This window comes from Drosophila yakuba, chromosome X, assembly GCF_016746365.2.
Source record: "Drosophila yakuba strain Tai18E2 chromosome X, Prin_Dyak_Tai18E2_2.1, whole genome shotgun sequence".
NCBI lineage: Eukaryota > Metazoa > Arthropoda > Insecta > Diptera > Drosophilidae > Drosophila > Drosophila yakuba.
In genome coordinates, this window is record NC_052526.2 from 11,209,621 (window position 1) to 11,225,203 (window position 15,583).

The following is a 15,583-nucleotide window of genomic DNA, read 5'->3' on the forward strand; positions in this document are numbered from 1 at the left end:
CGCCGAACTGAACTTCATCCTTATCTGCCTGCAGTCTATATGTGTACTATATAGCCATTATAAATTCAGCACGTGCCGGCGACTCAGGGGAAAGAAAGTCTAGAAGTTCGCTGGAATACAAAGTATTCTTTTTCAAAGATGAAATAGATATCACCAACCAATTGAAGGAAATCCCCATTTTGTATTGTGTATTTTTTTTTATTTTTTAGTGCATTTACTTAACTAGAGAGTATATGTATGTAGTTTAGGATTAAAGTTAATTATTTAATATCATTAACAAGTAGGGGGCTGGGTGTTTTTTTTTTTTCAGGGTCTCAAGGGATTTTTTTGATACTAGAGCTTTGTTTTCTTTTTTTTTTCGTGGGGATGTCTTTTTGGGTTCTTGCTCCTCTTCACTTCATCGCTGACCATATTAATATATTTTATTGGTCACAAAAAAAAAACTCACACTAAAACCTAAATAACAGCAGCTACAAAAAAAAAGAAAAAAAATCGTTGGAAATATCAGTAAGAGGAGGGCTGCCTTAGGATTCTAGTTCTGGGTTTTGTTGTGGGGAATACGTTAGGTAAAAACTAAGTCTACGTTATGCATATAACTTCGCGTTCGGTGTTCAGGTGTTCAGGTGATCGGGTGTTCGTGGGTCAGTGGATCATTGGATCATTGGATCAAAAGGTGGTTTAACAACAAGCTATAAATCGATAACAACAATTCTGGACATAGGTACACATGTATGCCCCCGTCCTATTCGTCCAGGCAGATGGTGCGCAAGATGGCCTCCACCACGGAGTAGGGATCGCAGTTGGAGCTGGGCCGGCGATCCTCGAAGTAGCCCTTGCCATCATCGTTGACGCCGCGGGGAATGCGTATGCTGCATCCGCGATTGGCCACGCCGGCACTGAAATCGTTGATGGAGCTCGTCTCGTGCTTTCCGGTCAGACGACGGGCGTTGTCCTGGCCCTGCTTGGGATCGTATGCGCGAATGTGCCTCTCGTGGCACTTGGACAGCTTGGCCACCGCCTTCTCGATGTCCCGGATGCCGCCATCCTCGCGCATCGCCTTCGTGGACACATTGGTGTGGGCACCAGCACCGTTCCAATCGCCAGGCATCGGCTTGGGATCCAGAGTGGACACAATCTGTGATAGTTCAAATACAATATAGTCACATTTACTCCATAGAGATCATAGCTAGTGAAACTTACGCCAAACTCCTCGGAGATGCGGTGCAAGAGGAAACGGGCCATCCAGAGATCATCGCCAATGGAGATGCCCTCGCAGGGTCCCACCTGGAACTCCCACTGGGCGGGCATCACCTCGGCATTGGTGCCGGACACCTTGATTCCGGCGTACAGACAGGCGCGGTAGTGGGCATCCACAATGTCGCGGGCGTAGACCTAAAAGTCATGATTAAAGTATGAAAAATTGAATTAGGAATACAAATTACGTATACGCCCCATTGGCATGAATGGCAATGAACAAATGGACTTGTGGAACTCACCTTGTTGGCACCAACGCCGCAGTAGTAGGGTCCCTGTGGTCCGGGGAAGCCGTTCTTGGGCCAGCCCAATGGATGGCCATCGAAGTCGAGGAAGGTGTACTCCTGCTCAATGCCAAACCAGGGCTCCTCAGCGGCGCACTTGTTGGCCACCTCCAGGCAGGTCTTGCGCTTGTTGGTGTCCGTGGGGGTGCCATCGAACTTGTAGGTGTCGCACATCACCAGGATGTTGTTGCCGCGCCGGAAGGGATCCTTGTAGATGGCCACCGGGTACAGGTAGGTGTCCGAGTTGGATCCCTCGGCCTGGTAGCACGAGCTTCCATCGTAGTTCCAAACGGGGAGCTCTGCAATAACAGCAACCGAAATGGGGGGTTAGTCGATGGTCATTAGTCCGCGATGGGGGTTAATTTGAAAGGGGTGACCTCGTCGTTCACTTAGCATGCGATACCCTCGAATTAAATATAATTGACGGCAATTGACTTGCGATTGCGAGGGGTTCCATTCGAAAGTTCACATCTCTCTAATACCAGCCCCTATTTTCGAAACCAAAACACGTTAGCGTACTCTTGTAAATCCAATAGAAGAACGCTTGCATGGAAAACATGTACAGATTAACCCCAATTTTGCCATTAAATTCAATTCAAACACCAGAAACTATTCTTTATGGCTTTTATTTCTTTTTTAGTCTATTGACTTTAAAAAACCGTCGAATTTACATTGATTTACAACTAACTTTATGGGCTCACTGTAAAAAGTTAAGTGGTGGGTGAATAATAGTTACTAATTAAGTAAATTTATGAACAAAAGTTTGAATGCTATTATCAACTGAAAACGTATATTCCCAAGAGAGAAAGTTATGTATTTAGTTCTTAAGTTACATTTCATCTTTAGTATAACTTGTTTATGTACATAAGTGCAAATTCAAATGAATGAAACAATTGTGCCTATTAGGTTTCAAAACGCAAGCTGCAACCTCTCCCATTTTTTTTTTGCTTTCCAAATCTCGCCTTGCATTTTGATGATCCATCACAAAAAACGAAAAAAAATAGTGGGGCTTGTGTGTGAGAATAGAGAACAAAAATTGAGATAATCAAGAGGTGTTGGGTGACGAATGTTTGTTTACTTGGCAACCCGTTTCCCCATTGCCTGTTGTTTATTATAATAAATAGTTAATTCCCCGCATGTAAATAATGCTAATGAAAATATTTCACTTATGCAAATCTTCTGTGGCTGGCAAAGGGGATGCGGGGGGTGGACTGAAGTGGGGGCGTTCAATTGTTGTAACAGGCGGGGGGTGACCTTGAGCCAGCGTTTTCATTTACAATCTGGTATCTCGTGTTGGTCGTCTCTATCTCCGCTCCCCGCCCCTCCCCCACGCGCGTATCTGTGTGCCACTCGAATTGATAAACAGCTGTACATTTTTCCACACACACACACATGCAGAGCGACTGGTTCTCAGCGCGCGAATGTCAGTGTGTCACTGTGCCAGCAGCACTACAGTTATTAGCCTTGCTCTCCAACCAGCCACCAGCCACCCACCGCCCACAGCTCCCCCCTCCTCCCCTTCTCGTTACTGAACCCCCAACAGCTACTGTTGCTATTTGCTTCCGATTTCTGTCCTACACAGAAACAAATACATACTGCGAAAGGCCGGCTTCTATCAGCCATTATCAGTCGTTGGAGATTGCAATCCTGAGATCATTGATCTTGAAACCCGCCACTTGGGCACTATAAAGTAATTCATTTGAACAATTGTAATCTCAGATCAATTGATCTTAAATCAAAAAAAAAAAAGATGATGAACTTATTCATTGAGGACTATTTTATGTACTTTCAATCCCAATTAGTGCATATAGTTAGTAATGCAATATGTTTTCTTTCACTTCCCAAATCATTAGATCGTAAACTATTTTCCTATGATGATTGTTTACTACCATTAACATAACTATTAACTCAATTTGGATATTTAGTTTACTAAATCCGAAGATTTCTTGTATATGTTGAAGCTAAAACCTTTTTCCCAGGTGTACTTTCCTAGGTTCTACTTTGCAAACTGTACTTTTCTACCACCACGTACCGGCATCTATCTCTTTCTGACCTGCCCATCCTTGTGGTGACTGGTAAATTTGCGACTCAAGTGTTTATAAATGCAATCGGGTTAAAAAGTTTTCAATTACTATTGATTGCAACTGATATGCGCGGTTAAGGGGCAAAAGGATGGGGCAGCAAAATCGATTGTCCTTTATGGAGAGAGACACGCCTCAACGATTAAAGGTCAATTCCTGGCAATTTTGCTATTATTGAATTATAATTTGACTTTGAACTTGAACTTCCTTCTTTTTGCACTCTTTAATCTTTAAAAGTAATAGGAATAAACACTGAAAAGATGCTTTCTCTCACACCTACGCTTCATATATACCCGTCCTCTTCCAACGCCCATTGCACTTGGGATGCAGCTAGTGCGAGTGGGACGGAGTGAGTGTGAGTGCGCCTAATTAGTAATTGTGCACATTAAGGCATTGAATTCTGTTTGTGTTTTGCTTTTGCTCACAAGTGCAAGTGGAATAATTAAGATGACAGCTTTGCGTGCTGCCGATCGCGGGGCTTCACAAAGTTGGGGGCTATTCTCTTGAGTTGGAGCGACAGCTATCCGTCCTTGTCGCACAGCTGATTGGGCCTGCATTACAGTTACAACAGTGCCAACTAGATATTTTCCAATTTGAATTTGGAATTACCCAAGCTAGACTGTAACAATTCAGGTAATCTTTATATCTAAATGCAATGCCTTAATGTAGTTCGATTCAAAGTATACAAAGTTGTGTGTGAAGCTGATAAAATGATAAACTGATATGTCTGATTGTTGTTATATTCTAGTGTGTGATAAAATTCACGTTTTTCCGCGTAATTAAAACACTTCAAGCGCGTGTCTCAACAGCCAACGTTAGAGAGTTTGAAATTAGTTTACAATCCCCATTAGCCATAAGCCGATATCCCTAAACTGCCTCCACTTTCCATGCCGCGCGTAATTGCACATTAAAACGCAATCAATTAACGCCAAGCACAAAAAACCTCTTTCAAGTCCAAACGGTCTGTTAAAAAGCCCCTACGTCCCGATTAAATCGCATTATCAGACGCGCGAGTCGTGAAAATGCTGTTCTGTTTTTAGACCATAAAGCGACGCGAGCACTTCCCCAGACGCTCGAACTTCGAGGAGCCCAAATACCGTCGCCAGAATCGTGCCAAGGCAAAGGTCATCCCATCGCCGGGTTGCCTTTGTTGGGGTTATATAACCCCGTGAGAGGGATCAATAAAAATACAAAAACAAAAACCGCAACAGACGTCGTTCATTGCCATACCATTTTTTGGGTCGTTTATGGGCTAGATTTTCAGACGATCGTAAAATCGCACAGATCTACTTGAAGTACGTCTGTATATATAGCCATATAGCATATAGCTATTGCGTAGTAATTGCCGCCAAATGCGAATTTAAGGCGATTTAAAGACTGAGAATTTGCAGGCGGAAGATTGTGGATGACACGTACATTTATATAGTCTTTAATTAGGAAATGATTATTATCTATGCTAAGCTGGTTTGCCTTATGGAAATAACATATACAATATACATATATACAAGACTATATAGACTTATGATTTATTGGTCTACCCTCTTCAATTATTTGGTCCACAGAACTGTGTGAACTCGAGCGGTTGCCGAAATTAGAAATTTACTGAATAAGCTTCTAATTTAAGACTGTGCCTGTATTTCTGATCACCAAAGGCAACTGACTAATTTCGAAATTAGCAGAAATTAGCACCTGGCAAGTAAATCTTATTTTCTGCACTTTCTTGCATGTTTTAAGCTGGTTAGCTGCCTTTCTTTGATTTAACTGTAACTTAGTTTCAATCGGACTAACATTTCTGTATTAAAGTTCATTCACACGCTACCTATTAAATGCCCATTACCATTTGCAGCTGGCCATAAAACCAACGTGGATCGGCTATTCTAGCGAATTACCGCGATAAATCTAGCAAACGCCTGAGACGGAGACAGTTTTAAGTCTGTAGACACTTCAGATAAGATTACACTTGCAGAAAATCAAGTATTTCGCACATAAATCAAGTGCGTACGCGACCTATGTTCCGATAACTTGGAAATTATTTATTACCGGCCTTTCAAGTACTTGATCCAAGCGCTTTTTAACTCGAAACTAATCGGGCATTATAATTACTGTTCGGTTCTAATGCGCTGCATTTGAGTTTCTAATTTATATTTCACTGCAGTGTTTCAAGTGTATTTTTAATACAATGTAGAGACTTTGAATGTTATTTAAGAAAGGTTTGTAAAATGCTCGAAATTCTAATTGAATTTCATTGATAATTTGATAAATCGAACACTAAGAACTCATGATCACATTTCCATTTCCATTTCCACTCAGCTTAGCTTAGCTACTCACCCTTGGGACTCTGGGGAATGAAGTCGAGGGTGCGGTCCTTGCAGCGCAGATCCTCGCCGGTGCCATCGATCCACACGTAGGTGGCCTGGACGATGTTCTCCTGCAGCGGCAGCGAGAGGTAGCGATCGAGGATCGTCTTGTTGATGCGCGCGTTGGGCGAGTCCTCCAGGATCCTAGCGGACATACTGCTCATGCGATTAGGGCACCCAAAAAAATAATGATACAAATCGAAAGCGGATCAGAAATAAACAATGTTCGTTTGGCAGCACACTCGTCTCCCTTCGCTATTTGTCGTCGTGTGGAACTTAAGATCTGCACCTGATTGTATTGAATGCACTTCTGATTGGACTTGACTATCTGATTGGTGGGGCGGGACGACGGCTGTCTGCTGCGTCCTTACGCTGATTGGGATATTGGTACTGAATTGGTACTGAATTGGATTTGGTGTGCGCGGAAGCGTTACTGGAACACGACTAAGCTGGAGCCCCTTGTTCCAACTCAATTTATAATGACCAACAATAAACAACAAAGCAAAACAAAAGCAAAAGCGCCCGCTTCGCCCCCTTGTTGTTATTGCTATTGCTATCGTTGTAGTTGTTCTCACTGTTGTTGCCTTGTTGTTGTTGGTGCTGTATATACACTACACTACGTACCCCATACACTACACTATACTATAGTTACAACAAACTAGCAGCGGCAGCGACGCCGGCAGCGCAGCGGGCAGCTCGCCATTGAAAACAAAAGCAACAGCTGTTGTCGCAGCGCAGTCGCCGCACGATCAACGCCTCCTCTCTCCTCTCTCTCCTTGTCCCTGTCCCTCTTCCACTCGCACCGCCCGCCTCCCACTCCCACTCCCACCCACTGTCTGATTAGACGCTTTGCAGCTTGTCGCCGCTGAGTGTAGCGGGCGCGAGAGCGAGAGGGCGCGAGAGCTGCTCTCCCAATTGGATTCCTGGCTGGCGCTTCCGGTAGCACGGAAAAAAATAGTCGAGCACTTCTACCACTTGAATTCGGTTAGGTTTAATTTTGAAGGAAACTAAATTGCACTTCAAAAGTATATTTAACACTCATGAAATTGGGAAAAAGATTTCACACTTTTATGGATTTTGTAACTTTCTTGTAATCCCAATTGCCCTTCATTGCTCGCTGTGTACGTTAACAGTTGCAGGTGAGTTGCCAAATTGTTTTGTTTATTTTTAATTCACTTTTGATGTGCCAGCAAATGCGTGTAAATGAGTAAAAGTCGCTTATCAGCTGGATCGCCAGCAAATGAGCTGTTAATAGTATTATTTATTTATTATTATTATTTTTTTTTTTTTGTTTGGCAAGGACAAGGACGGTCGGCTGATGTAATGATGAACAACTTACGCTGAATGCATTTTATTGTGTGCTTGTGTTTTCAATGATTTGCCAAATGCTGAATATGTGTAATTTCACACGCGAACTTTGAACTTGACACTTGCGTAGAATGTTCTCTTTGCTTTCGGAATGCGAATCCTTTTGCTCTAATTCCAATTGGGAGTTTCGATCTTCGAGCTGATACAGTGGACACTTCTTAGGAGCGATTGCGCAGATCCAGCGGCGATTGATCCGCTTTTATAGGCTCTCTGATCTCCGATCTCCGATCACCGATCACTTCGCACTCGGACCACTGGGGGGATGGGATGTTCGTATGTGTGACTCGATTTTTTGATTATTTTTATGGCGCATAAAGCAAACACGACCATGTGCTAATTACCTTTTCAAGATTCTCACATTTTTATTATTATTTCTTGTGCGCTGTGTGCTGTGCTGTGTGCGCTCGGATTGTCGGGTCGAGAAACGAATGTAAATAAGCCCCCAAAAAGGGAGCAATTCCTTTGGCCCACAAAAGTGACAGACCCCCGCCGAAGCCCCCTCTACAATAAAAAAAAGAAAAAAGTGCCAATTGCAAATCCTTAACCCGTACACACACCATACACCACACACCCAACGCAAAATGTTGGCCATGTTTGCCGGCCGAAGGTGTGAATTTGTTAATTGCAAACGAGTTTTGCACAAAAAGACTAATTGTTCGCTTCAAATTTGTATGGCTTCGTCTAGGCGGTAATGTAAATTGTCCGGAATTTACAATTTATCAGTGCAGTTTTACCATATTTGACAAGCTACTGCCATGCTATACCTAAAATGCTATGTGGGAATACGTTTCTCATGGAGTTGTTCCTACTTCCTATACAGGTGCTACAAAGACAGCCGACGGCATTCTATTCTCTTACTTCAAATTAATATCAATGTATATTTCTTATAGATTTTTAACGTGTGCAATAGATTTATTGATAACAATAACTAATTTACGCCTTTTTTATTACATTTTAATCTGTCAAATAGAATTTACTATATATATGTAGTTTGATAAACTCATTTTCTCTTCGGGTGTAACCCATTCGCCAGCTGATCTAAATTTAAACGCAAATAATACGCAAATATTCTCTTACTTCAAATTAATATCAATGTATATTTCTTATAGATTTTTAACGTGTGCAATAGATTTATTGATTACAATAACTAATTTACTCCTTTTTTATTACATTTTAATCCCTCACATAGGTTTTATAATATATAGTTTGATAAACTCATTTTCTCTTCGGGTGTAACCCATTCGCCAGCTGATCTAAATTTAAACGCAAATAAAAACGTCTGGACGGGCAGACGGTCAAAAGAAACAACAATTTTACGTATCAAATAAATTGCGACAAGCTACATTTTATTTCAATTTTAAATGCACAATTAACATATTTGCCGGCCAGTCGCAAACGCACGGACAAACATAAAATTAAACAAACAGGCAAACGTGAAATAATTTTCTATTAATCGTCGGCTGCGTCTTCGATTCGGCTCAGAGATGGCTAAAAAAAAAATTAACAAATTCAGCTTGAAATTCCTCAAGTACTTCCTTTTCTTTTCCATTAAAGCGTAATTTCAGCGATGTATCATTTAATTGTTCATAAATCTTGAGTTATACAGTCATTTTGAGTTTCTCACAATTTTAAGTAAATTAATCACAGTTTCTCATTTAATCATTCCAAAGATACGAATGATAAGTGTGTAGTTTATAAATAATGCAATTTCCGTGAATCGATGCAGACGACATGGCGTATGCGTAATATTATTATTCTGTAGAGAAACAAACATTGATTTTATTAAATATATATAGTTTAGAAATTCCAGTAAATATTTTAATTTCTTAAAATACTCATTTAAATGAAAAAGCAATAATATTTATTTCCAAATTTGTTGGCTAACAAGCTGCGAAAAATGTCCAGAACATCGGCTAATTTGCCAACTCTGACTATCTGGCTATCACGTGAACTGCGCATGCGTTTTCCGCTGCGGTCATCACCCCACTCCGTCCACTGCCCCCTGCCTTTGTCCACCTCCACCTCCGCCTCCGCCTCCGTAATCCGTCCGTCCGTCCGTCGATCGTCGATTGTCGTCGTCCGTCTTCTGGTGTTTGCTCGCATTTAACGAGGCTTTTTCGCGAGCCTCTCTCTCTTGCCGGCTGCATTCAAATTGGCTTAGGCGACGGCCAGGCAATCGCAGGGCCATAAAGCCCGTAAAGTTAGAAACAAAAAAAAATTAAAATAAAAACAAATAACAGAACAGAAAGCGAAAAACTTTGATCTGCGATAGCGCCACGAACTTGGCAAGCTGGCCAAGATTAGGGGCCCAGGAGGTGGGCCACCGTAAATACCGGGCTAGAAGAAGAGCCCGAGACGCGTGGCTTCGATAACCGACTTAGCGGTAAGTAGGTGAAGGCAGCGGAAACTATATGGTCTCCCATTTATACACATATATATATGTATGTATATATATGACTAATTGATTGGCGCAGACTGTGGTAATTGGTGGTAATTTGAATTGGCATTACCACTTCTCATATTTCGCATTAATTTCGCCACTTTAATTGACGATCATCAAGCGGCACAATTTATCATCGAGGCCCATCACCATCATCATTGGGCATTTGGTCTATTTTTAGGCCCCGCGTTGGGCGCCAGTTTTCCGATCGACCAGCGTCAGTTCATCGGGGTCACCAGTTCGGTTGGATCCGATTCTGGACTAGATCCCCGGCGGTGTGAATTAGTTAGCGTCACATTTAGTAATGTTTCGTTAGCTTTACTATCTGTTATATATATTTACAACTAGTTATTTATTTTTTTCCTTACTGTATAATTAATAAAAGCAGCTTTGTTTGTTATTAGAAAACGTGTCATTTTATTTGTCATATTATCTGGCTTTTACATCTTGCTTGCAAATTTATAGATTTATAGACCGAGTTTCTGTGAATTCCACATAATATTCTGGAATCGTTATCAGAACCCTAATGGGGGTCACCGAAATAATTGGCGCCATTTTCTACATACATATGATTATCGCTTGATCGAGTGGATTTTGTTCTTTTTGGCATTACGTTCCTTCTGTTTGGGTTTTGGCCACTTGTGGACCGTCATAAAGTTGCATAACTCATCGCCGGATGGACGATAGCCTCCGCCAGTCAAAGATTGCAAGTTCCACCAGCTTTGGTGCTTCTATTCGCCGCCGGGAACCCTGGACATAGCCAATGTTACGTATTTCTAGCCTTTCTTATCTGGAAAGTCTGCTCTAGGCAGTTGGGATGGCCGTCTGCAGTTGGAAAAAGAAAAAGAAGAATGTGAAAAAAAAAACCGAATTATAAAATGCGACACTCTTTATGCCCCCAATTGGCGTAAAAACTCTATTAAACAATTTATGCTCTAAACTGTCTGAATTGCTTAACTTCTTTATGGCACTCGCATTCGCATTTCGGTTCAGTTTCAGTTTCGGTTTCGTTCCCCCGAACGCTTATTTATTCTATAATAAACTTATCTAATAGTCATGTGCACTATGTATGTATATGCCCGGCGTATTGCTTTCGGTTCTGGGGATGTTTGGGGTGGCAGCTCAGTTGGGTTTGCTTTAGATCGGCTTGTCATGAAACAGAACGGGTGATCGGATATTCTCGTAGCCCCAAACCCGTGCCCATGCCCCTCATCCGAATTAAGGCGGCTCCCACCGCGGATTCAGCTGATTTGGGTGACTTTTCCGAAACAATGTCAGGCCATCTCAATTGAGCTGAGTGCTGGCAAAGCTTCCCTTTTTCTCTATCTGTGCAGGTACAGTGAACTCTGCGCTTGTTTTGACATCCTCGAAAGGATAATAATCCTTGTATGAGCATTAGTTGTAAAGTTTCAAGTACTAAGAAATCTAAAGTAATATTATGCATATGTAAATGCTAGTATTTCAAAAAGTTTTGCCATTTCAATTCATTTCTTTATTCTATCAGTTTTCTAAGGACAAATGAACTGTAGCTTTGATCCTATTATTCATTTTCGAGGCCTTACTGTATCTCTGTTGCGTGTTAGGCCGTGAGTGTGCGTGTTTAACGGATTGGGGGACACCTACCTCAGTTGCTAGGAAGTTGCGATTTGCTGATGCTAAGCCAAGTAATAATAATACAAAAAAAATACAAAAAATAACTAGCAAATGCATATGGAAAAGGGGCAACTACTGACGGCTGAGCAATTGGCGTTGATTCAATTTGCTAGCCATTTGCGGTGCTCGGCACTGCCGCTGCAATTATGCCCATCAAATCTATCCCAATCCCGCGAATCAAGCAATTTACCCATCATCATCATTACTATCATCATCCAGTGTTTTAAATCAATTTGATGCCCTTGCATTTGCGCGGGGGCTGGTCACTAAATCTCCAAATTGGCCATTAATTCGGCTATTTTAAATTATTATGCATATTATGAAAATGTCTTATTTTGATTTTATGCTAAGTACCATACACTTACCTAAAGGACATACCAAATTATCTGTACTTAAAGTGAGTGTAAGAACCTTTTTGAGGGCTGAACTTGTGGAGTGACCTTATCGCTGCTCTAGATCGACCTTCGATGGCGTCGCGGCTTAGTTCAAACTCAATCAAACCCACAGAAATAACAAGAGAGAACGCTATAGTCGAGTTCCCCGACTATCTGATACCCGTTACTCAGCTAGTGTAAGTGCGAAGGACAGTTTTTGGCGGTTTGTGGGCGTTAGAGTGGGCGTGGCCAAAAGTTTTTTGGCAAATAGATAGAAATTTACAAGACTAATACAAATATGAAAAAATATCGAAACATTTTTCAGAAGTGTGGGCGTGGCAGCTTTGGGCGGTTTGTAGGCGTTAGAGTGGGCGTGGCAAAAAGTTTTTTTGCAAATCGATAGAAATTTACAAGACCAATACAAAAATGAAAAAATATTAAAACATTTTTCAAAAATGTGGGCGTGGCAGTTTTGGGCGGTTTGTGGGCGTTAGAGTGGGCGTGGCAACCTGAATCGACAAACTTGCGCTGCGTCTATGTCCCTGGAGTCTGTATACTTAATCTCAACTTTCTAGCTTTTGTAGTTCCTGAGATCTCGACGTTCATACGGACAGACGGACAGACGGACAGACGGACAGACGGACGGACAGACGGACATGGCCAGATCGACTCGGCTACTGATCCTGATCAAGAATATATATACTTTATATGGTCGGAAACGCTTCCTTCTGCCTGTTACATACTTTTCAACGAATCTAGTATACCCTTTTACTCTACGAGTAACGGGTATAAAAACTAAAATCCAAATCGAAACCCGTGAGCCTATAGGTGTGTGCGTGCCATCGCTGACGTCATCGGGTTGAGGAACGTGCGCTGCCAATCTAAGTATATATACTACATAAAAAAGTGGTATAAAGAGAACAAATAACTTAGACTCGTCTGTGGCGTTGACAAAAAAACCTCAATACATCAATGGTCGCACTCGAAAACCAAACCCAAACGCACAGCGGCGGACAGGTTTGCATGATTTATGACTCCGCAGGTGACAGGCAACGGGCGCCCAGGTGCGGATTCCACGGCGGAGGGAGGTTAAGGTGTTTCTAAGCTCCAACTACAATACAATACAGTTTGGCTAATACAGGTATTTACAAGGATTTAAACCACTTCCACAAATACATCACTGCTCCCACTTAAATCACGTGACACAATCGCATCAGGAACTTGTTTTATATCCAACCTGCTTTCGATAAGGCCAACTATTACGACATACGAGTTATTACGCCCCTTATCAATGTGACTCAACAAGGTCTTCATTTCTAGATTCTAGATTACAATTCTTCTTAGTTGTAGTTGAAATCGCGAATATGCTAAACTCGATGATAAAAACACTGACATTGCTGTGCATAAGTAGCAGATGCACGCCGAGAGCAAACAAAACAGCAGTTACAAGAAAATAGATACGATAAGATGATAAACTGCAAGCCATAATATTCACACACTGTCTATGGCAAAATGAGAAGCATTACCCATTTTTCTGATAATTTCCAATAGATGGTATCCAGAGCTAGCCGAATCCGCTCCTGGAACCTCATGCTGTGCGTGAGTGGGCTAGAGATTAGTTAAAAACGCACGAATTCGACGAGTCCGATGTCCGAGTGTCTTAATCTTGATTTGTTTGTATTTTGATTACTGAAATTAGCGGCTAGCGCTAATTGATGCATTAGCTCTGATTGCGACTCGTTCCCGGCTACTTGTGCCTGTCGTCCCAACTGATCCACGTATAACAAGTGGTGGAGCTCACGAGTCCATGGAGTTAAGAAGGTGACCCCAATCACATGCACCACTTGGCGGCACCACTAAATCAGGACCAAATTGCAAAAGTTACTGCACTTAACTTGGCCAAACTTTCATCGAATAACAAGTCAATTAGCTGGGCTGCCTATATAAGGAGCATTACTGGCCAGGATGTGTTTCAAAAGTAGTATCCACCATGTCCAAGTGGTTTCGCTTTCTGCAACGCGATCAACAGCTGGATGTGTACTTTTTTGCAGTGCCCCGCTTGAGTTTAAATATAATGGGCTATTGGCCGGGAAAAAGTGGGGATACGTTGCCCTGGAGATCGCTGATTCACTTCGTGATCCTGTCGATTGGCGTGGCGACCGAACTCCATGCTGGTTTGCGTTTTCTACACCAACAGCAGATTACCTTGGCCCTGGAGACCCTCTGTCCAGCTGGAACCTCGGCGGTCACGCTGCTCAAGATGTTCCTCATGCTGCACTATCGCCAGGATCTATCGACCATGTGGTACCGCCTGAGAAGCCTGATTTTCGATCCCAACTGGCAGCGATTGGAGCAGCAGGACATCCGGCTCAGCTACTCGGTCATGGCGGCCCGCATCAACTTCTGGCCACTGTCGGCCGGATTCTTTACCTGCACCACGTACAACCTGAAGCCCATCCTGATCGCAATGGTCCTGTGCCTCCAGAAACGTTGCGAGGAATTCGTCTGGTTTACACCCTTCAATATGACGTGAGATCAGCTCATTCACTTTCTAACCCATTACCTTGACTTACCTGCTTGAATCCTGCTTAATTATGTGGCCTAATATTCTATTCTTTAATCCATTAATTACTATAATTCTTTTTTAGAATGCCCAACGTTCTGCTCAGCTCTCCGTTCTTTCCCCTGACCTACATATTTATTGCCTACACGGGCTATGTGACCATCTTTATGTTTGGAGGCTGTGATGGATTTTATTTCGAGTTCTGCGCTCACTTATCAGCTCTTTTCGAAGTGCTGCAAGCGGAGATAGAATCAATTTTTACGCCCTACAAAGGTGGCTATGTATGCACAAGTTACTACAAAATACTCAAATTATTCCATTTATTTTTGAAGATCTTTTGGAACTGTCGCCAGTGCAGCTGTATACGTTAGAGCAGAAGATGCGCTCAGTAATCATTCGACATAATGCCATTATCGATTTGGCCAGATTTTTCCGGGAACGCTATACTGTTATCACACTGGCTCATTTCGTGTCCGCCGCCATGGTGATTGGATTCAGCATGGTGAATCTCCTCACGCTGGGCAATAATGGTCTGGGTGCCATGCTCTATGTGGCCTACACGATTGCCGCTTTGAGCCAACTGCTGGTTTATTGCTATGGCGGAACTCTGGTGGCCGAAAGTGTGAGTTTCAGATACATTTCACATTCTATTATGCAGCTTAAGCTCCTTTGCTTTTAGAGCACAGAGCTGTGCCAGGCTATGTTCTCGTGTCCGTGGCAACTTTTGAAGCCTAAACAACGTCGCCTCGTTCACCTTTTGATTCTCAGGTCGCAGCGTCCCATTTCGATGGCAGTGCCCTTCTTTTCCCCCTCCTTGGCCACCTTTGCTGCGGTAAGTTTCTTCAGTTAAATGCTTAAATTAATCTATATATTAATCTATTTAAGCGAACTCTCTTGCAGATTCTTCACACTTCGGGCTCTATTATTGCGCTGGTCAAGTCCTTTCAGTAAATTGGTAATGCTGTTTAAGTTTATATTGTACATTTTGCTATAAAATGTTACAATACGCCTTTATTTTAAGTGAATGTATCAAGCGCTCTCCTATGCAATAGAAACTTAGCAGGAGGTAATCTACCCCTAATCCCTTTTCAAGCCCACCATATCGCACATCTCCAATAATCAGGCGCTGAGTCGACCAATCCATGTGCACTCTATCAACTTCCTAACTACTTTGTAACCGGACACGGAATCAGGCAACAGTTTGCTGGG

The 15,583-nt window shown here is 42.4% G+C and overlaps 2 protein-coding genes across 7 annotated transcripts; one reads left to right on the forward strand and one right to left on the reverse strand.

Annotated features, from left to right (window-relative positions):
- Positions 1 to 161: 161 nt before the first annotated feature.
- On the reverse strand, positions 162 to 6,428 carry LOC6525026 (glutamine synthetase 2 cytoplasmic). Its single transcript, XM_002100829.4, has 5 exons — positions 6,266 to 6,428; positions 5,948 to 6,132; positions 1,497 to 1,837; positions 1,201 to 1,392; positions 162 to 1,135 (listed from the first exon to the last, which is right to left on the reverse strand). Exons 2-5 carry the CDS (start codon positions 6,129 to 6,131, stop codon positions 743 to 745), a joined length of 1,110 nt encoding a protein of 369 aa, XP_002100865.1. The 5' UTR covers position 6,132; positions 6,266 to 6,428; the 3' UTR covers positions 162 to 742.
- Positions 6,429 to 9,435: 3,007 nt separating this feature from the next.
- LOC6525028 (odorant receptor 10a) lies at positions 9,436 to 15,537 on the forward strand. Of its 6 annotated transcripts, none has more exons than XM_039370907.1 (6): positions 12,584 to 14,340; positions 14,460 to 14,647; positions 14,707 to 14,996; positions 15,054 to 15,206; positions 15,260 to 15,329; positions 15,396 to 15,537. In XM_039370907.1, exons 1-5 carry the CDS (start codon positions 13,802 to 13,804, stop codon positions 15,323 to 15,325), a joined length of 1,236 nt encoding a protein of 411 aa, XP_039226841.1. In that variant the 5' UTR covers positions 12,584 to 13,801; the 3' UTR covers positions 15,326 to 15,329; positions 15,396 to 15,537. The 6 variants fall into 6 exon arrangements, with proteins under 6 accessions (XP_039226850.1, XP_039226841.1, XP_039226839.1 ...); XM_039370911.1 differs by having other exon boundaries at positions 12,586 to 14,340; positions 15,275 to 15,329; XM_039370916.1 differs by lacking the exon at positions 12,584 to 14,340 and adding an exon at positions 9,436 to 9,727 and having other exon boundaries at positions 15,260 to 15,399.
- Positions 15,538 to 15,583: the final 46 nt, after the last annotated feature.

Coding starts and splice junctions, on each gene's coding strand:
- LOC6525026 (XM_002100829.4), bottom strand. CDS start 6,131: ATGTCCGCTAGGATCCTGGAGGACTCGCCCAACGCGCGCATCAACAAG. Junction 1,393..1,496: donor GCGGCGTTGGTGCCAACAAG/GTGAGTTCCACA, acceptor CATGACTTTTAG/GTCTACGCCCGCGACATTGT. Junction 1,136..1,200: donor GCATCTCCGAGGAGTTTGGC/GTAAGTTTCACT, acceptor GAACTATCACAG/ATTGTGTCCACTCTGGATCC.
- LOC6525028 (XM_039370907.1), top strand. CDS start 13,802: ATGTCCAAGTGGTTTCGCTTTCTGCAACGCGATCAACAGCTGGATGTG. Junction 14,341..14,459: donor TTTACACCCTTCAATATGAC/GTGAGATCAGCT, acceptor ATTCTTTTTTAG/AATGCCCAACGTTCTGCTCA. Junction 14,997..15,053: donor GAACTCTGGTGGCCGAAAGT/GTGAGTTTCAGA, acceptor CTTTGCTTTTAG/AGCACAGAGCTGTGCCAGGC.